The sequence below is a fragment of the Mytilus californianus genome, unplaced genomic scaffold, assembly GCF_021869535.1.
Source record: "Mytilus californianus isolate M0D057914Y unplaced genomic scaffold, xbMytCali1.0.p SCAF_19, whole genome shotgun sequence".
Lineage (NCBI taxonomy): Eukaryota > Metazoa > Mollusca > Bivalvia > Mytilida > Mytilidae > Mytilus > Mytilus californianus.
The window spans coordinates 3,342,474-3,365,057 of record NW_026262667.1 but is presented as its reverse complement, the minus strand read 5'-3'; the positions used below and the strand labels follow the sequence as shown (position 1 = coordinate 3,365,057).

The following is a 22,584-nucleotide window of genomic DNA, read 5'->3' as shown; positions in this document are numbered from 1 at the left end:
CTCCGAATTCAATTTGGCCACTATCCATGTGTATTTATACTGGTAACATTTTCAAGTTCTGTCTCTACGAGATGAAGCATAAAGATCACATCTGGGAACCAGTAGGTAAACAAAACAAAATATCTATGATTATTAAATTTCTCCCCAAAAGAGACTTGGTTTTTGTGAAACAGCTGTATTTACAAAGTGCAACCTTAAACTGACCTAATCACAAACTAATACATATAAACTAAGCAAAGGTTTAAAAGTCAATAGACCATGACTGAGGGGGGCGGGGCCAAATAATCACCATGGAAATAAGATGTGCCAATGCTAATACAACTGCATACCAAATATCATTGACCTACTACTAGTGGTTCCCCAAAAACTGATCTAATCACAAACTATTACATTGTTGAGGCAGCCAATGCTGTCGCCAATGCCGGAAAAACAAAATGCCTAAGGCTCTCTTTTTTGACTTAGTTGACGCGAGACAATAAAAGTACTGCAAGCAAAGCTCATAAAATAATACCACAGGCCCTTGCAAAGTCCATACTTTAGTTAGGGAAAACCCAAAAATAATTGAGATAAAAAACAAATAGGTGCCCATTTGCATTATCTACAAAGTTTCATTAAATTCTGTTGTGTGGTTTCAGAGGAGTTGCGATAACAAGAACGGGACTGGTTGACAGACTGACGGATGAGTAAAAACATTATAGTTGCGTGGGGTATAATTAAGTAAAATTGTGAGGGTTCAATAAATTACACTACCATATCGTAAGTCTGTGACCATTAAATTTCCCCTTTACATTATATATTGATGCAATAGTAAGATTAACAAAACTTAAAGGTTTTAAACCAGACTTTTCTAATATCATCTTTTCATGAATTTATTTTTCATATACTGAGTATAAAGTATTAAGCAGGTTTTTTTCTCATTATTTTTTTCATGCATAACTTTAACTTACCACCATTTTCATTATGTTTGTTCTCTTTATTTCTCTGAAAAAGATAATTAACTAAGTTTAAAAATCCTGTAAAATAGATGAAATGAAATATTAAGTTAATACATACATCTGTTCAGCATCACAAAGCTACAAAACTTTGACAAGGAGTCCTTTACGTCTATATAGTGGCAATCAGGTTTTATTGGTGGAGGAAGCCAGATTCCTTGGAGAGAACCACAACATCAGTAGGAAAACTGACAATCCTAGTTTATTAAGAGTGGAGTTAAATGCAACTGCCAATAGCAAGCTGAGAACTCACAACCCCAGTGTTGACAGGCTAGTGATACAGTAAATTAACTGCTTAGATGTAAAAAAGGAATTGAAAGAATATGCATTGTTTGCTTCTTGTAGATACAATGTAGTAAAATAATCAATTAAGCAACTTCAAAAGCATAAAAAATTATTTTGGTTAAAACTGTTAAAACTGTCCCACTAGTTTCAAAGTATAAGATAATATAAATGTATTTTCTGGAAGATCCTGTGTAAAGTTATTATTTAATAACCATCTTAGATCCTAATGAAGTAATACTGTGTAAAAGTGATAGGCAATAACCTTAGGTTCAACTTTGGCATAACTTGCTCAAAGAAGAAGTTATAATAGGCTATTTTTTGCCCCTTGAATTTGACAATCAAAAAGTTTTATGCACTCCTTCACATAATCACAGGATATTTATAGTTTGTTAGATATCAATATTTATATTTATGAAATTTGTCATTTCTTCTTCATTAATACACCTTATCTCTATTTGTCCGCCATTGCTGTAAATTGCAAAGGTTCAAGTATCAATGGAACAAAATACACCAGTTTGCACAACAACCGTGAGAACTTGTATCAAGTCTGATTCAAATCCATCTCGTGTTACAAGAGCGTTGTGGATTACATGTTTAACATGTTTAAGACATCCAATATTTAGTTTTCTTCCAGACCCTCAATCTGGAAAACAAATGTAAGATACAAGACAGCAGTTGCTATTAAGAAAACTGCATTAACTTGTTTTGACACTTTAGAAAGAGGGTATACACATTGAAGCCTTACCTGTTGAATTTTCTGTATTAAATGTTCTTCTAACTTTTGAAATCTGGACTTTTGTTCTTCCTATAAAAAAAATTTGATTAAATCATATTGCAATTTCAGTGTATTTTCACATTTTAAATTATTTACATTCTTAATGGTGGCTTTTATGTAATTTAAATATGAACCAGATGAAAGGGAGATAATTGCAGACATGCATAAAAGAACTTCAAGTAAGAGAACCAATAAGAATTATATCCCCTCGCAGTGGAATGATCAACTGTTTTTATTATTGGAGATTTAATAGCTCAGGGTAAACAAACCTTAAGTTTTGACTTATGGTAAGGAAGTATAAAGCATTTCATATATTCTGTTCAAATTGTATCTTTATGTGTTGCCTTCGATTCAGGTGTAATTACTCATCTTAATTTGAATGGTAATTAAATGTAATTTACAATACCAACTAGGACATAAAACAGTTTCATTTTCTATCTGTTTAATGCTTGGCCAATTCATATATATAGCAAATCTGCATAAACATATAATTTGTCTTTCTTTTTGAAAATATGCGGTATTACTTACAGTTCTTGCAACTTTTATGGCCAGCTCTACTTTTTGTTTAGCTAGAGTATACTTTTCTGTGTGCAATAAGCAAAAGGCCCATAGCTCTAATACATCAATATTGTTGCATTGTCTTTGATCTTTGCATACTGAAATAGAACATTAAGCATATTGTGCCTAATCATACTGCATAAAGAAACTTACCAGTTTTATATATTATTGTATACAATATTTTACACTTGAAGGATAATTGCTTTATCATTTCACCAAAAACTGATCTTTTTACTTAAAGAAATTATAGAAATTAACAAAACAAAACTTATTCAAAATGTTGAATTATGAAATTCCCAATTTTTTTTTACCCCATAGTCCTCTACTTTGAAATTCCCTGCCTAAATGTATGCATGCTGCACATTTGTTGATAACTCAATATTAAAATACAGATCCTGTGTCCACACTTTATTTATAAAGATCTGACTCCACTCCATTGTACTTTCTGTTGTGGTAATTGTTACATCAGCCAATGAATTCCTGCCTACAAATTTTTGAAGGTGTACATCATCACGACAAAATTAGAGGTTACCAAAAGATCTTTAAAATAGAAAGTAGAACAGAGTGCTGTCGGATCCTCGTAAGCAAAGGGAGGACACATGATCAGTATTTTATATTCTAATGGCTTTATTATAAGTAAAAATAACTTGTTACTTACATAAATTAAGGACTTCCTGAGCTTTTATAAATTCTTTCTATAAGAATAGATAATATTTAAATTAGAATTTCACATAACCAAATTAGAGTAATAATAATAGTCTCTTTGCTAAAAACTGATTTGATTCTGTTATTACACACTTTTGAGACAACTTGTTTTTCTTTACAAATTGTAGACTGGTTTCAAACCAGTCAAAATAGGCTGCCCCTATGAAAAGCCCATGAAAAACATGATAGTTAAAAGTGTTAAATAAACATTTTAATAAATGTTTACTAAAAAATAACTATTGATATAAAATGTTTTCAGCCTACATAAAATGAAATGTATTTAAAAGATTACAAACATTATGATTAAATAAATTTGCTTTTTTTCACTAGCTCTTTAAAATTGTAAATTAAAATGGACGTCCCTCCTATGGGTAACAACTGGTACAAATGGATGTTTAATTACAGGATCAAATACAGAATAAACAAATAGGCTATTGCATATACAAAGTAAGCAGTATGACAATTACAAGTTTGGGCTCACTAATGATAACTGTATAAAGAAATGAATGCATGTTTTAATTATTGCAAATCTCTGGTAAATATGGGAGATCTTATTAATGTGATGTCAAAATTTTTGTGAAAGACTGAAGTTATTAATGTGAGTTTTTATTATTGCCAACCTGATGCTTTCACATTTTTTGCATATAAATAAAACCATAGCAATAATTTCTGAATTTACAACAATTCTCCTTTTAAATTAGAGAATTTGAGTCAAATGGGTGAACATGAATTTAATAGCTAATGCCCCTTTAAAGGTTCCATGGATATTGAGAATTGTGTATCTCGAGAGCATAGAATGACATTTTTGTTTTTGATACTGACTTTATCAGCAAGAATATCAAGCAAGCCTGCAAGGGCAAGCTGATACTTGAGCTGATGAAGTCAGTATCAAAAAATAAAATGCCATTTTTCTCTTTATCAGCAATTTTGTTTTAACAATATCTTTTTTGGTTAAGAATGTGAAATAGAATCAGGGTTTGACACTAACTAAATTTCTGTACTAGCCTGTAGGGCTAGTTAAATTATCATTCTACTAGCCCTCCAAGTGCCTAGGCATTTGGACGGTCGTGCCACCGGCATGGCCCTTTCTAGGAGGGTCTGGGGGCATGTCCCCCAGAAAATTTTGACATAAATGAAGCTAAATCCTGTGTTCTGGAGCATTTCCAGAGGGTTTTGAAATGTTTTGTTTAATGAAATTTCACTGGTTTGCTAATAAAAAGTACCAAAAAAAATTTGTATTTTCATTTTTTATCATCCATATTAATAATCTGTGACTGTGTGACTTATTTTGAAGACTCCTTCAGATCATTACTTCATCATTCTCCTCATTATCCATATCATTATTACTAGTTTCATGATTGAAGATGGATAAGTAAGGGATTTAAAAATACACCCACAATAGGGGAAAGGTTTGCACTTGCTGCTTTTTGTCATAATTCTTAATGGACTCCTTCTTTTCCTTGGTTGTTTGTCAGTTTTTTTTTGTTTTTTTTTTTGCAGGACAAGGTTCTATTCCTAAAAATCTGTATATTTTGACCAGAGACCTATAATTTAGAATATATGTCTCTGATGTAGACATATTATTTTGACTTCAGGCAGAAGTGGGGATCCATGTATGATGTTTTTCGTGTGACCCCTGTAAATTTAGAAGTTTTATAATTTCAAGGAGCTTCCTTTCATGACAAATTTAGATTTAGTTTTAGTTACCTGAAAAACCACAGTGAGTCTTGTAGAATTTCAAAGCCATTTCAATCAAGTCTGTTCAGACTAGTACAATTCATATTAATATAAAATGACAATATTATCAAACCCCCATCACAAAAAAAATAAATAAAAATAAATGTTCGTAAAGTATTAAAGTATATACAAATATTTGCAGTTTCACTCTGTTCCCCAGATAGTATGCATTATTTAAATAAATTTAAATGGCACTTCCATCTCAGCTGTTTATCAGATTGAAATTCTTTGCTGTCTATAAATAACCAGATACATTGTAGTCATTTATTTAGGGATTTCCCATATTTTCCCGCCAAAAAGCACATGGCTCCCAACAAATGTAAACATACAAATTTTGCATGTGACCATGATTTGTTTGCAGGATTACTGCTTTTATTAATTTAATTTGGATATAGATATTCAATTTAAGGTAAAGTCAAGCTTTTGCATTTATAGAATAATTTGCATACAATTTTTAATTTTCAACTTGAAGAAACTTGGTCATACGATGTTTGACTTGTTCAACCGTGCGAGACAATATAAGTAAATGGGAATGTGTAAACCCCGAGGATGCATATGTTCATGGAAGATGGGAGTACCCGATATTGTCCGAGTAGAAACAAATTGGTTTTAATTGAAACTTGGATTTGTTGACAATTAAAATTCTGTGAAATTCCTAGTTTTAAACAAAATTTTGACAAGCCCTGTCGGACTACTGTGATGAAAACTTTACAAGCCCTCCCTAATTTTTACAAGCCTTGGGCTAGTGGGCTAGCGTTAGTGTCGAACCCTTAGAATGATATTGTCAGTGAAACTATTTTTACGTGTACAAAACGTTGTAATAGTTGTTTGGTTGTATGAATGAAGTCGCATGCACAGAGTTTGCATATAACCTTATAGAAAATTTGTAATTCATTGAACACTTAATTTCGTGGTTCACCTGTATCCATGAAATCCACGTTAATTAGTATCCAATGAATAATAATGAATCCACAGTACCACAACCAAGTCCCTAATTCTTATTTTATACCTACCACTATATAATGACATCTAGCACAAATGAACCACAATCTAGATATAAGTGTATAAATATTCAGTTTGGAATCTTCTGGTAACTTTGACATCAGTTTTACAAACTTTGTTGCCAGTTCAAAAGCCATGAATAATATTATCCTTGTGTTTCTTTCATAAAGGTCGTTGCATATAAAAACCAAATCTGCCATCTCCTGGTATGCTGCCTATAAAATACAGAAAAAATATCAGACTGAACTAAAGGTTCTGTGATCAAGCTAATAAAATGATATACCTCCCTTTCCATTCACTTCTACTTTCAGTTTAACTGAAAACTTATTTCACTTCAACTGAAATTTCTGTTCAACAGTATCCATATTGTAGTCCTATTCATTTGTCAAAATAACTTTTAAACATATCTTGAAAGGATTGTAGAATTTTATTACATTTATGCAATTCTGGGGGTCAGATAATGGCTCTCATCATACATTCTACTCTAGAAATACTGCAAACAATTTTAAAAAATAACAACAAAAAATAAGTTCAAAACATGCTTTTAAAAATCAACTATGTAAAAAAATATATACAGAACTATAGATACAGGGTGATTCAGAGCTAAGCATACTTTAAAGACACATGTCATTGTTGAAGACCACATTATGACCTTTTAAAGAGTTATGGGTTTTCTGTGTTCTTGGGTTTCTTTCTCTCTCAGACTCTGATGTTTACCTTGTATCTCCTTTTATTCATTTATACCTTTTTTTAGATACTCTAAGAAGATATTTTTAATTGGGAATTCAAAAAGAGTTGAAACAGATTTAAACAAGAATGTGTCCATAGTACATGGACGTCCCACTCGCACTATCATTTTCTATGTTCAGTGGACCGTGAAATTGGGGTCAAAACTCTAATTTGGCATTAAAATTAGAAAGATCATATCATAGGGAATATGTGTACTAAGTTTCAAGTTCAAAAACTACCTTGACCAAACACTTTAACCTGAAGTGGGACAGACGGACGAACGGATGAACGAACGCACAGACCGAAAAACATAATGCCCCTCTACTATCGTACGTGGGGCATAAAAGTATATGGAGAATGTGTCCATGGGACACAGATGATGCACCACTTGCATTTAACATTATAAAGGGACATAACTAGAGAACTGTAAAAGTGACGCCACCCAAATTCAAACTTGATATGTGTTTTATAATAATAAGCATTGCTAAACTGCTTACATCCACTTCATTTGAACTTTGGTTGATAGTCGTCTCATTGGCAACCATACCGCATCTCCTTATTTTTAAATTGTGTATAAGTTTGATAACATTTGGTTAAGGCAAACTAAAGTTAGAGAATGGAAACCAATTTTGGGACGTACATACGTACAGACGGACAGACAAGGGTAACACTTAATGCGGCCGGGGAATAAAAAGTCCCACATAAGGATGACAAAGTTGAGTAAGAGTCCAAGGTAATGAAAATTCAGGTAGCTCAAAATCATTGCTATATGTGACAATATCTGAATGTTATATGCAAATAAATGTTCACTTTAGATAAAGGATCAGGTCAGAATTCAATTTAAAAATTAATCTTGCTTTAGCATATCTGCATATGACCTAAATCAACAGATTAGAAGCTTTGCCAGGAACACACAATTCTACCTAAATATTGATGTTTTTCAGCTATTTCCAATAAAACTGAAATTTCGGATTTTCCCAGACATCAGTCGTGTCATAAAACAAAGTATGGACAATTTTTTTTCCAAATTTTTAGCTAATTAAGAACAAAAAAATGCACTCCGCCTCCAGCAGCTGGATACGACCGCAGAGGTCCAACTCTGAACAGTTGGGGCAGGTATAGACACAATATTCAAGCTTGATCCAGCTCTGAATTTGGATAGTGATTAAATATTTGGCACATTATAGATTTCTGACACAGAATAAATGTGGTCAGATAACTTAAAAATTTGAAATGGGACATTTAATCTACTTAATGTTCCAATATCCGAAATCTAATTCCATAGTTAGATTCAGCATATAAAAAAAAACATGAATTCAAACAAAGTTTAATTTTGGACCCTTTGGACCTTAATATGGACTAATTTAAAAACAGGGCCCAAAATTAAAAATCTGAATGCACAGTTAGATTCAGCATATCATAGAACCACAAGAATTCAGTTTTTGATGAAATCAAACAAAGTATAATTTTGGACCCTTTGGACCTCAATGTAAACCTATTCAAAAATGTCCAAATATCCAATATAGTAATACATGGTAAAAACCTCAAACAATTCAAGACTTTAAATTAATCCTCAATGAAATTGGTTAAAGTATTTGTATTTATTTTCAGTTGAAGATGTCTTGCTGTTGTGCAATACTTAGTAAATCTGTTTACAAACTAAATATAATAGTTTACACACCCTGTTTGGTGTGTATCTCCTGTCATATCAGTATTTGTTGTTTCTTTAAATAGATCAGAAATAATTTATGTTAGAACCAGCTTAGCCAGTATTAGAAAAGACTTGTTTTTGGCCCCTATTTGGCCTCTAGTTTGTTAACGATTAAAGCAATAATCCACAAAATCAACCCAAACCTTCTGTGTGTGGTATGGAACCTTGTGGTACAATTTCATAGAGATCCATAGACTAATACTTAAGTAATTGTCCATTAACCAGAAAAACCTTGTTCCCCCCCCTTTTTTTTGCCCCAAATTCCTGAACGGTTTGGGCCATAACCCCCAAAGTCAATCCCAACTTTCCCATTGTGGTATGGAACCTTGTGGTACAATTTCATAGAGATCCATACACTTATACACAAGTTATTGTCCGGAAACTAGAAAAATGCCTTTTTTGGCCCCTTTTTGACCCGTAATTCCTAAACAGTTGGAACCATAACCCCCAAAATCAATCCCAACCTTCCTTTTGTGCTATTGAACCTTGTGATTAAATTTCATAGAGATCCATTCACTTATACTAAAGTTATTGTCCGTAAACCAAATGTCTTCAGAAGACAACGACGACGACATGATAGCAACATACGAACGCAAATTTTTTGCGGTCGTATAACAATCAGTTAAAAAAAACAGGACTCAAAACAGTCTTTTTTACAAACAGTGTTTTTGAATCCTTTGTACGATCAGAATATACATATCTGTAGTCAAACGATACCAAAATAAACTTATAATAATTAAAATACTAAAGTCGTTGTGGTCCTAAAAAAGCTATTGAAACATCCAGTTAAGTTATAGTTCCCTTCAGAACTTTTCTAAATTTTTATCCAGAAAAAGTACTTATTCCAATTTTCATGACTTTCTTATACTTACCTTGAAATTATTAACCACCTCTTCTTGAAATCTTATCCATACGTCTGAACTAATTTTCTCATATTCATACAAATCAGGGTTACCATAATACACCAATCCTATTACAATGAAATTTTTAAGAAGTAAAATTTAAACTTAGTATTTCCAAATATTATTTGTATATGTGCTTCATTTAAAGCTTTAGATGTGTTGGGATTTATTTCCAATCTATTCCTCTACTTGTTTAAAATTCAAATTTTATCCTACATATTTTCGTCAAAATGCTTTTTATAATATTTTCACATAAACGAAAATATGAATGAACAAATCTAATTATCATTTTTTTTTTATACAAAGTAAGAAAATTTGTGTCATATTTACACAGTACAGGAAGCAAAGGTTTATCAAAATTGAAGCATTATTCATTATTTTCAATTAAAAAAAATATGTATATGCCAAATTATCTTAATAAAAATAAACACCTTTCAATTTTTGAATTTTCTATGCTTTCTATGTATTGTGTGCGATTTTGTCCCATGTACATTTACTCCATATCCTTTCATTTTCTATTGAAGATCATATGTTGACCTGTAGCTGTCTTATCTATACTACTGTCTCCTTAAAGTATACCACATCTCCTTAAGCTGTTATTTATAGTATGCAAACAAACCTGTATAAAGACATCTCATAGCATCTAACACACTATCAGGAAGCTGAAATAAATTAAATCAAATAATTATACTTCACAAAGCTATGAACATAAAAAAAACAGCTAAGACGAAAAATCAGTTCCACCAAAACTGTTTTAAGGATGTATTCTTCTGATGTTTCAGTCTCATTGAAATCTCGTTCAGGAATTATTTCAAAAACATGTGATACAAGTAGGAAATATCAATGAATTCAATAAATATTATAATCAAACTAAACTCTGCGAAAAAATTGTTTACTTACAATAAATAGTTTTTGAGTTAAAAAAAATTCAAATTTTATAACCAATTCCCCCAGTGTCATCAGCCAAAATGTTGAGAAAATTTGTGAGGGGTACAAAGAAATGATTTTACCAAAAATATGTATATCCCATATCAATTTTTTTTTCTTCAAAATTCATAGATATGTATTTTTTCAATCATTTATAACAAAAAAGTTGACAAAACATGCTATTTTGTTCTAAAAAAAAAAAGAGAAAAAATCTAAAATTTACAAAATTGACAGCATGGTCGATTTGACACATTAAAGCAACAAAAGTTTAGGAATCTTTCTTATAATAACACCAATCTATAGTTTTTTTTAAGTTAAATTTGTTCAGATTGGTCCACTTTATCTTTAGTGAAAGTATGAAAAAAGTGTAATTGTAAAACTGATTTTTTTCATAATAGCCCCAAAATGGGTAAAAATTGATGAAAAATGGGAAAATCATTAAAAATGGGGTACTTTTAAATGGCCGTAGTAAAAAAAGAAGTGCACCACCATATGATTTTTTCTACATCAATTACTTTCTTACAGTCATATAAACCGAAACATCAGGTTTATACCACAAAGTTTCTCCAAGAAGGTATACTGTAAATTAACTACGTTGTGACATAGTTAAAGGCTCATTGGTTATCGTCTGAAGGTTACAACTGTTATACACTTGTAATTGACCTTAATGACCTGTACCAAGTTAAGTAATGTAGTCTGTAATTAAGTGGCTGGTGGTGCTATAACAGAGACAAAATGCCTGACTGAAAACGAATACATTTCAACAGAGAAAACTGACAAATATAAAAGAAATATAAAATTTATTACAAAAAATAAAATTATATAGTATTGCCCTTGGGAAATCATCTCAGCTAATTTTGAAAATATTTTTGCTAATTATGAAAATATTTTCCCGTCGAATTCCCTGAATCCTGAGCTGTTGTAAAGCGTAGTTTGCGCGAACTATTGATGCTTGCGAAACAGTGGTTGACAGGAAATTCGACGTGACCTGTCCTATCAACTGTAGTATAACTAATGAAATGTGAGTTGTAAGTTGATAGAACTTGGGGGATAAAAAATTGTCATTTAAAAGACTGACCAGTGATAAAAAATGCAATGAATAGCAAAGCAGAGGTATTGCTTCGTAGCTGAGATCTCCCCGTCACATGCGGAATGAAGGCTGGCTGTCAGGGGACAGGTTGGAGGGGATATTTTTTGTAAGACAAGAACTGCTAACGAAACTGATCGAAACAAGAAGACAGCGTTATCTATCAAAATAATTTCAATAATAATTATTTTAACGGCTATGGTCTGACCGCTATCTGACTGCTAAGCTATAAAATTCTCGACGAGACACAGAAACAAAAACAAACACCCGAAAGTCGTTATGGATCATTAAAAGAAGAACTTCTCAAACGAGCAATAAAATGCAGCTGTCGAAACAATTATAAACCAAATTATGTGCTATATATTCAAATAATTTAACATTAAGAAATTTTTTTTGGCTCCTCACTGGTGTACATCCTTAATAAACAGTTGTGCTAAAACTGAGCTCAAGATAGGCCTGTCCACAATAATTGTTAGACAATTTTCAAGCAAATATAATTTTATTCTGTCTATTTAGAGTAGGTCTGCTTGTAGGTCATGACATTCTTTGCTTAAAGCTTGCTATTTATGAATTCAGTAGGTTTTTTCAGGTCATACCTAAGTAATAGAACACAGCAAGTAAACATTTGCAATGTTAATTCTGATAAAAAAAAAGATGTGAAATTTGGTGTCCCCCAAGGATCTATACTAGGTCCTCTATTATTTGTCTTATTTATAAATGACCTTCCCCTTTGCATTAAAAATTGTAAAACAGACTTGTATGCTGATGATACTACTCTTCATAAATCCGGGAAAAGCATAGAAAATTTACATGATGATGTACAAGAAGATTTATGCAGAGTTGAAGAATGGTGCAAAATGAATAATATGTTCATCAATACTAAAAAAACAAAATGTTTGGTTACTGGAACAAGTCAGAAGTTATCAACTCAATCTTTTCAACCAAATTTACAAATAAATTCAGAAAAACTACAAAGTTCATCATGTGAAAAATTATTAGGTGTTAAAATTGACAGCACACTTAGCTGGACAAATCAAATTGATCAAACTTGTGCTAGCATTTCATCAAGAATATATATACCTTCTTTCTTAATTAAAGAAATTTCTAGATGTTAATGCCAGGAAAGCATATTATATATAATGGGTATATTCTGCCGCTCATCAATTACTGCTGTATTGTTTTGGGAGAATGTAAAAATGAAGGGATATTAAGAATATTAAAACTTCAAAAAAGAGCAGCAAGATAAATTCTTGATGCAGACCCTTTATCCCCATCAGCCCCCTTATTTAAAGAACTTGGATGGATGAAAGTAGAAAATAGAATCAAATACCACAAATATTTACTGCTATATAAATGTATGCGGAAAGAAGCACCACAGTACCTACTTCAAAAGTTTCAACTTATATCTGTTTATAATCCTTATGCTTTAAGGGGTGTTACTCAATGTAATTTGATAGTTCCTAAGCCAAAAACTGAACTGTTTAAAAAATCTTTTGCTTATTCTGGATCAGTTTTATGGAACGGACTACCATATGAAATGCGTAAAGTGCAAAACACTTTTTGTTTTAAAACAAATTATAAAACGATACTTGAGGTAGTACAAATATTCAGTCTTGAAATGATTGCAACTATTACTTTTTTAGAATGTATGATTTTGATTTGTATATAATATCTATTTACTACATGCACTCTGTAACTATTTTATATGTTCTAATGGTACATGTACACTGAACTATCATGACTATACGATTGTGAACTGACTATGTGTTAATATGTTGTATGTTTGCTTTTTTTCTCTTATTAATATTTGTTTACTTGTATTGTATATGAGGGCCTCAGGGAAGATTAGTAATTGTAACTAACTGTGTTTACCCTCTTTAAATAAAGAATTTATTATTATTATTATCATTATTACTTGAGTGGCATAGATGATAGAAAAATAATTTGCGTGTCTTCAATCTCTTAAGGATGTTCGCTCCTCTTGTTTTTGAATTTTTTGTCAGATATTCGGAATCCTCTGGTTTTATCCATGCAGTCCTAATAAATATTTTGCCCGCTAACCCCTACTTTTCTTTTCATAATTTTATTACATATAGTTTTAAAAGCTATATTTGAAAATCTTATAAAATCCTTGTTATTTTTTCATAGTTTTTGAAAGAAAAAAGGTGCCAACGTTTAATGTATGAAAAATCTAAAGAGAATGATTTCCGCCAAATTTTCAATGGCTTATATCTCAAAAACAAGCACACAGACCCTTTAATTTTTTCTGCTTTTTTAGTTCCTTTACTCATACAATTTCAATTTATAATAGTCTTTTAAAAAGCTTGTTATTTTGAAATTGGGTAGCGAACATCATTAATAGGCGTGTTCTGCTGAAACATTCTGCCAATATATGAGTAAGCATTTGACCTTCAAGCAAGAAATTGGTGACAAGGTGACTCAAATCTCAACAAACTGTTTAAGTGGAATGTAAAGTGAAACATCAGACATGTGTTTCTTAGAAAAAGACTAAAACACAGTACTGAACCAAATACATACTTGCATACAGATGGACAAAACTAAACCTAAAAGAAGACAAATATGTGTCCATAGGGCACCATGCCAAGCTCTAACTATCATGTGTCCTTTTCAGTGAATCATGAAATCTGGGTCAAAGTCACAATTTGGCATACAATTTTAAAGTTTACTTCACAAAGAACATGTGTACTTAGTGACCACAATTTCATGGTTTTATTGTTATTTAACTATCTTAACAAAAACCTTTAACCTGAGAATGCATCAATTTCAGACTATCTATGTTTAGTGAACCATAGAGTAATTTAAAAATTTCACATCATAATACCATATATCGGGTATTTTTCCCGTGTGTCACATTTTCGCTTTGTTCGTGGTAGCTAAAGAAACGCGAAAATTTGACCCCGCGTAAATTTCACTGCATATTCCTAGATTTATCATTGTTTGAAAGTTTTGTATATTATACTGTTGATTGTCGAGTCTTTAGTGTTGTTTGATAAATCACAAGAAAGTGTATGCTTAATTAATATCTCTGTTTATATAATAATTAAAATGATTAATCAAACATGGCACACCTTTTGACAACACAGCAATCAGTGACAGGTTAAAAGATGTTAATTAGCGACGATCTATTAATTGGTGTCATAACACGAACATTTTGCATTTGATGTAAAATAAAAAATAAAAATAAATCACATTTACATGGATATTTGTCTATCTGTGATGATCAAAACCTTCAATTTTTAGCATGCCCCAATGTCTGTACATATTTTATGTTCCTTGAAAGTTCACTGAATTATGTGTATTTTCGTTTGTAGTACTCATATTTATTTACAATTGATTACCTGTCAGTCAATCAAGTTTACGTTGTTTACATTTTTAACAATGCGATAGTTATTTTTCGCGTGTATTTTCCCATTCAGCGAAAATTATACACAGTGAAAATTTAACCTGCCCATTTTGTCATCAAATCGTGAAAAAAAGCTGATATAATGTAACCATCTGAAATGTGTATGGTTGACATGGTTGATGTGACCACAATTTAAAAGTAAACTAGCTTAACAAAAAAAATCAACTTGATCATTAATAGCAGAATTATACACAAGAATACACATACTACAATGAGTGGTTGAACATCTTACGAATACAGTTAATAACAAAATATACTGTGAGTAACATAATGGACAATGAATGAAAAAATAAATATTACATACCTTCATGAGAAGGAGGGAACACATTTTGTACTGTTTCCCAATTTTTTTGCTATGATCATCCAACATGGCTTTACTTTGATCAACCCTCTGGCTTGTTCTCATTAGGTTAAATTCTTGATCTAACCTGGTTAAAATATGAGCAATATTAGTTTTAGCCTCATGTTGATTTCTGTTTTTAAGCTGCAGATCTGCTAATTCAAGCAATGCCTCATTGCTGACTTCCTCTTGAACATTGTTACTAAACACAACAATCTCAGAAGGTTGCCCATCAGTCACATGATTATTAAAATCTAATTGTTTGACTGATTTTTTGCTTTTAACAGGTACTGTTGCTGATTTTGATTTAGTATCTTTTTGGAGAGAAGGCAAACATAATGGTGTAGCTTTAACAACAGGTTTGCTAGGAAGCTGTAAACAAACTGTTTGTTTACTGATAGCAGTGGCTGATGATATCGTATCTAAGTTGGGTTTTATATTTTCACATGTTTGTGATTTTGTTTTAAAACCCTGTCCACTCTCTGAATGATTTTGTTCCATGTTCTCTAAAAGTACTGATGAATGGTCGCGAATATAGGCAGTAGCACCTTCCAAATTGTTGTCTTGCATTGAAACATCATGTGATTTATTGCTGTCTGAACTCATAGAGATTTTATTGTACTCTTCCTTTTTACCACTTGCTATGAACTCATTGTCGCAGCAGACATTTTCACTCTCTCCCTTGACTTCAGAAGAGGTTCTTATGTATTGTTCGTCAGCTGCAGTGATTTTAGAGGCACCTGTCTTTTGGGTATAGCTAAAAGATACATTATTTCCCATGTTATACTCTTTTGGCTAAATTCATGCAGGCAAGATGTCAGATTCAAAGAGTCACATATACAAGCAAGACAAAAATGGATTTTACTGTTTACAAACACCATATTTGCTCAGTCTAGAATCTAGGCCACCTTATCTTCTGTTTCCATTTGTTAGTCTGGCTTGTTCTTTAGACTCTTTAATCAATTAATCTGAAAAAATACAAAAACATGTATAACAAGCATTCTGTGAGTATTGCATGGCAATACATAGTCCTCTACCAGCAACATCAAAAATGAAAATACAAGCTCCTAAAGTAAATGTCTTGCTTAAATTATATAAAAATTACAGCAATTGTAAGCACTGTTCAATATTTTGTGACCTTTCAGATGATTTAAGGTTGTCTTTGTTGTTAGGTTGATGTCTCATTGGCAAATACCTCAAATCTGTAATGTGACAAAAGTTTGATATTAAGCAAACATGAGACTGATGTACTTCAGGAAAATTTTAAAACTCTGACAATTGGAAACCAAAGTTACACATATATTGCAGCCAAAATTATGCAACTGTTCACTAATCTATCAACAACTGGTTTAACAAGCATTCTGAGAGTATTGCACAGCAATACATAATCCCCTACCGGTTAATAATTCATTGTACTGGAACAAAATGCTAACTTGATTTATAACTTGTCATGGTGTAAAAATACATAACAAATATAAAGTCAATATCTTCAAACATGACAAAAAAGTGTTGAAAACTGATTATTTGAGTGAATTTTCTAAGTCCATGGACCATAACTCTGCACAAAATCATCAGACCAGAACAAAATTAACTTGATCTGTAACTTGTAATGATAAACCTATACACAAATTATCAAATCAATATCTTCATGCATGACGAAAAAAAGTGCGGAAAACTGATTATTTGAGTGAATTTTCTAAGTCCAAAGACCATAACTCTGCACAAAATCATAAGACCGCAACAATATTTGATCTTGATCTGTAACTTGTCATGATAAAACTATATACCAATTATTAAATCAAAACCTTCAAGAATGACAAAACAAAGTGTGGAAAACTGATTGAGTGCATTTTCTAAGTCCAAGGACCATAACTCTGCACAAAATCATCAGATCGGAACAAAATTGGAACTTGATCTGTAACTTGTCATGATAAAACTATATACGAAATATCAAATCAATATCTTCAAGCACGAAGAAAAAAAAAGTGGAAAACTGATTTGCCGGACAGACAGACAGACAGACAGAGTTTAGAGTGCAAACCTAAAGTCCCCTTCGACTTCGTCGGTAGGAGACTAATAAGGAATTACATGTATTTCCAACTAGATAAAAATTTGAAATCTAGAATATGGCAAGTCCATCAATTCTAGATGTGTTTGATTAAATCAGTTTGTTTTCTGTAATAGTGTTTCATGGATTGTAGTTTGTCAGTGTTCATTTTATTACTTTTAGCCATGGTATGTCAGATCTTATTCAACTTATGGTTTTTACCCCCCACCCCCCTCCTCTCCTTTGGTATCTTCTACTCAATCTTTACATCTCAAAACATCTTCCTTTTTCATTTTGTCCATGTCTATGAATAAATATAAAATATAAGATGCTGACTAACTGAGGGTGATTTATAGAAGTCATATTGCATGATGAATATGTAGTATTTTGATGTCCAGAAATGCAGGCGTGCTTTCTGTTAACTAGTTATAACCTTTAAAATGGGTATGTTATTGGTCTCATGTCATTAAAGAGCTGACAAATAATGGGTACCAGACTTTTTGCTGAGAATAAAAAATAAAAGAACAGAGCCAGGACAGCCACAACACATTTTTAATCTGTCCAAGAGCAATATCTCCATTATTCTATTTATATTTTTAGCTCCCTTTTCCAAATGAAATGTGAGCTTTTGCCATCACTTTGCATCCATCGTCGTCATCCGTCCAGTGTAAACTCTTTCAAACATCTTCTCCTCTGAAATTACTAACCAATTCCAACCAAACTTAAGCTGAATGATCCTTAGGGTATCTAGAAATAAAGTTTGTGTTTTATTTTCTGTTTCGTCAAAAAACATGTCTGCTATGGCTAAAAATAGAACACAGGGGTAAAATGCAGTTTTTGGCTTATATCTCATAAACTAAAGCATTTAGAGCAAATCTGACATGGGGTAAAAATGTTCATTAAGTCAATTTCTATCAGCCCTGAAATTTTCAGATGAATCCAACAACCCATTCATTTAATTGCATTTTTAAGCTGCTCATTAATATATATTGAAAAGCAAAAATAATCATTGATGAAATTTTTAAGCAAAAAATTACAGGTGAGCGATTCAGGCTCTTGAGAGCCTCTTGTTTATTTATGTATTGCTGTTATTGGGGGAGGGTCTCTTGGGAGGTCTGTGCTTTTCATTTACGTCATAGCTCTTAATGGACCTTAGAATATGATAAAACGCCTTACATGTGTAAGATACACCACTATAAAGTACCTTTATAAATTACTTCCTTTACTGTAATGTACAAGATATATAGGCATTAGAGCACTTACAATTTTCCATATATTCTTAAAAAAGAGGGGCGAAAGATACCAAAGGGACATTCAAACTCATAAGTCGAAAACAAATTGACAACACTATGGCTAAAAAAGAAAAAGACAAACAGACAAACAAAAGTACCGGTACACAAAACACAACATAGAAAACTAAAGACTGAGCAACACGAACCCCACCAAAAACTGGGGGTGGTCTCAGGTGCTCCGGAAGGGTAAGCAGATCCTGCTCCACATGTGACACCCGTCGTGTTGCTCATGTTAGTACAAACCCGGTAATAAGTCTAAATTGGTATGTCACATTCGGGAAAAGGGGACATGATTGTAATTATGACATTAGGAACATGTCCACTATCATCTGTGAAACGGATATTCCGTAACGGTTAACCAACTCGTAATGGCGTCCGTAAAATTTACTAAGGGATGATTTCAACTTCACCACTTGGAACTCTTGGTTTAATAGCTTCCTTGTGAGCAGCAACCCTCTATCAAGGAAATCATGATAGGAAATACAAACCCTGGAGTATCATATCAACTGGGAGATATATACTCCGTATGCAGGCACTGCTAGAATGTTGCTACATAAAAATGGAAAGTTCACAAATGGGAAGCTGAAATCATCTCTTTTGTCATAAAGTTTTGTTTTCAACCAACCCTCATTGTCAATTTCTAGATGTAAGTCAAGATATGAGGCAGACTTAACTGTATCTGTTGTATCCTTTATCTCAAGTTCAATGGGATAGATGCGTTCAACATAGTCACCAAAAATATCAGTTCAAAACACAAAATATTGCAAAAGCTAAAGGTTGAAATTGTACTGGAAGAGTTGCGATCACGAACTTTGTAAACAAATAAATCTTTAATGCCATGCACTTTGCATGTTTAATGACTCTTTAGTGCAACAATTCTTTGAAGGTCCAGCAAGGTGACATAAACTTAGAACTTAATAAAATGCTCCGCTGGGGCGCAGCTTGATACGACCGCAGAGGTCGAACCCTGAACAGTTGGGCCAAGTATGGACACAACATTCAAGCTTGATACAGCACTGAATTTGGTTTGTAATTAAATATTTGACACAGCATAGGTTTCTGACACAGAATGAAAGTGGTCTAAGAACTTAAAAATTTTTAATTTACCTATTCAAACCATATCATTATTATTTGCTTTTATATATAAATCAGAAATAACCAATTAAAAATGGAAAATTTTAAAGAAAAAAAAGGAAAAAAAAATCCCCCCCCCAAATTTTTTGAACCCCCTTATGATTCATCACCCCCAAACTCAATCCCAGCTTTCCCTTTGGGGTATGGTACCTTGCAGTACAATTTCAGAGAGATCCATACACTTGAACACAAGTTATTGTCTGGAAACTAGAAAAATGCTTGTTTTGTGGCCCCTTTTAGGCCCCAAATTCCTAAACGTTTAGGGCAATTACCCCCAAACTCAAACCCAGCTTTCCCTTTGTGATATGGAACCTTGCAGTACAATTTCATAAAGATCCATACACTTACACACAAGTTATTGTCCTGAAACTAGAAAAATGCTTGTATTTTTGCCCTTTTATGGCCCCTTAAATTACTAAAATTTTGAGGGAATTACCCCCAAAATCAATCCCAGCCTTCCCTTTGTGGTATGGTACCTTGCAGTACAATTTCAGAGAGATCCATACACTTGAACACAAGTTATTGTCTGGAAACTAGAAAAATGCTTATTTTTGGCCCCTTTTTGCCCCCTTATTCCTAAACTTTTTGGGCAATTACACCCAAACTCAATTCCAGCTTTCCCTTTGTGATATGGAACCTTGTAGTACAATTTCATAAAGATCCATACACTTACACACAAGTTATTGTCATGAAACTAGAAAAATGCTTGTTTTTTGCCCCTTTTTGGCCCATAATTCCTAAAATTTGGAGGCAATTACCCCCAAAATCAATCCCAGCATTCCCTTTGTGATATAGAACCTTGTGATACAATGTCAGAGAGATCCATACACTAACACACAAGTTATTGTCATGAAACTAGAAAAATGCTTGTTTTTTGCCCCTTTTTGGCCCCTAATTCCTAAAATTTATAGGCAATTACCCCCAAAATCAATCCCAGCATTCCCTTTGTAATATGGAACCTTGTGGTACAATGTCAGAGAGATCCATACACTTACACACAAGTTATGTCTGGAAGTTACAAAAATGCTTATTTTTGGCCCCTAATTCCTTAACTGTTGGTACCATAACCCCAAAATCAATCCCCACCTTCCTTTTGTGGTATTGAACCTTATGGTAAAATTTCATTGAGATCCATTCACTTAAACTAAAGTTAGAGTGCGAAAACTAATGTGTCTTTGGACGACGACGACGTCGACGACGCCAACGTCATACCAATATACGACCACAAAATTTTTTTGCGATCGTATAAAAATATAAAGTTTTTAAAAGTTCTAAGTTTATGTCAAACATATGTGTTTTGAACTGATATTTTTACATGTAATCTAACTGATAAATGTAACAATATCTGACTAAAAAAATTCGTAAGGGTTCCGCTGAACCCAGTGTCTTGCCTACTTTTGCTGTTAATCGCAGGCTCAACAAAATAAGGAAAAAAATTAATAAAGATATTCCTCTCTATACTATCTTTTGATTGTAAGTAGCTTCTGTCCAAGTTTGGTAAAAATCCAGGATAGTTTATGAATCTAATAAATGTTTAAAAAACTTAAACTGCAGACTGTATGTAATGTTAAATGGAAGAAAAACTAAGTCCATTTATAAGTATAATACGGAAAAAATGGAACAAAATTTTAACCAAATTTCATTCAAGATAGTAGCTTTTAATCATAAATAAGCTTCTGTCCAAGTTTGGTACAAATCCAGGATAGTTTAAGAAAGTTGTTAAAATTTAAAAAACTTTAACCACAGAGTGAATGTAATGTTAACTGGCAGAAAAACTAAGTCCATTTATAAGTAAAATACGGAAAAGATGGAAATTTTTTTTTACAAAATTTACTTCTGGATACTATCTTATGATCATAAACAAGCTTCTTTCCAAGTTTGGTAGAAATCCAGGATAGTTTAAGAAAGTTATTAAAATTTCAAAAACTTTAACCACAGAGTGAATGTAATGTTTCCTGGCAGAAAAACTAAGTCCATATATAAGTAAAATATGGAAAAAATGGAACTTTTTTTTTACAAAATTTACTTTTGAATATTATCTTATGATCATAAACAAGCTTCTATCCAAGTTTGGTAGAAATCCAGGATAGTTTAAGAAAGTTATTAAAATTTCAAAAACTTTAACCACAGAGTGAATATTTGTGGACGCCGCCGCCGACGGAATGTAGGATCGCTATGTCTCGCTTTTTCGACAAAAGTCGAAGGCTCGACAATGATATTCTTTGTCAGTCCACACCATTATCCAAGGTAGTATTACCACCAAACACTTACTCAGGATTGATGATATTCGAAGATGAGGGAAGGGAATAACATTATACAATTTAGTAGTTTTGCTAATAAACTGTTTTGACACAGAGATATGTCTCACTGTTTTGACACAGAGATATGTCTCACTGTTTTGACACAGAGATATGTCTCGAGATATGTCTCACTGTTTTGACACAGAGATATGTCTCACTGTTTTGACACAGAGATATGTATCACTGTTTTGACACAGAGATATGTCTCGAGATATGTCTCACTGTTTTGACACAGAGATATGTCTCACTGTTTTGACACAGAGATATGTATCACTGTTTAGTAATTTTGATAGTATAATGCAAATGGTGAAATTAAAATTATGGCAATATCTAACATGTCTAAACATGTAATCTATACAAACCATTCAAAGTCAAAGAACCATGACTGAATGTACAACGTCAAATAATCTCAATGAAAATGGGGAATACCAATGCTCATTAAATTCCATCCCAAATACTGTTGACATATTGTCGACTCCCTTTAAACTCACTTAAACACAATCTTGAACTTGTAAACTATGCATAGTCAAGTCAATGAACCATGATGAGGGGGCTGGGTCATATAATCTCCATGGATGGAAATGATACTCGCAAATGATAATACAACTAATGTGAGGGTACCCAAATTGCACCTATT

At 32.4% G+C, this 22,584-nt stretch overlaps 1 protein-coding gene across 1 annotated transcript in view; it reads right to left on the bottom strand.

Annotated features, from left to right (window-relative positions):
• Nucleotides 1-1,004: 1,004 nt before the first annotated feature.
• LOC127726987 (uncharacterized) overlaps nucleotides 1,005-22,584 on the bottom strand; it is a 28,372-nt gene continuing 6,792 nt past the window's right edge. Inside the window, exons 2-9 of the mRNA XM_052234359.1 lie at nucleotides 15,139-16,142; nucleotides 10,016-10,058; nucleotides 9,367-9,464; nucleotides 6,066-6,269; nucleotides 3,269-3,305; nucleotides 2,581-2,708; nucleotides 2,023-2,082; nucleotides 1,005-1,013 (exon numbers count right to left, since the gene is read on the bottom strand). Of these exons, the coding sequence (XP_052090319.1) occupies nucleotides 1,005-1,013; nucleotides 2,023-2,082; nucleotides 2,581-2,708; nucleotides 3,269-3,305; nucleotides 6,066-6,269; nucleotides 9,367-9,464; nucleotides 10,016-10,058; nucleotides 15,139-15,954 (1,395 nt within the window). The 5' untranslated portion in view covers nucleotides 15,955-16,142. The remainder of the gene's footprint in view (nucleotides 1,014-2,022; nucleotides 2,083-2,580; nucleotides 2,709-3,268; nucleotides 3,306-6,065; nucleotides 6,270-9,366; nucleotides 9,465-10,015; nucleotides 10,059-15,138; nucleotides 16,143-22,584) is intronic.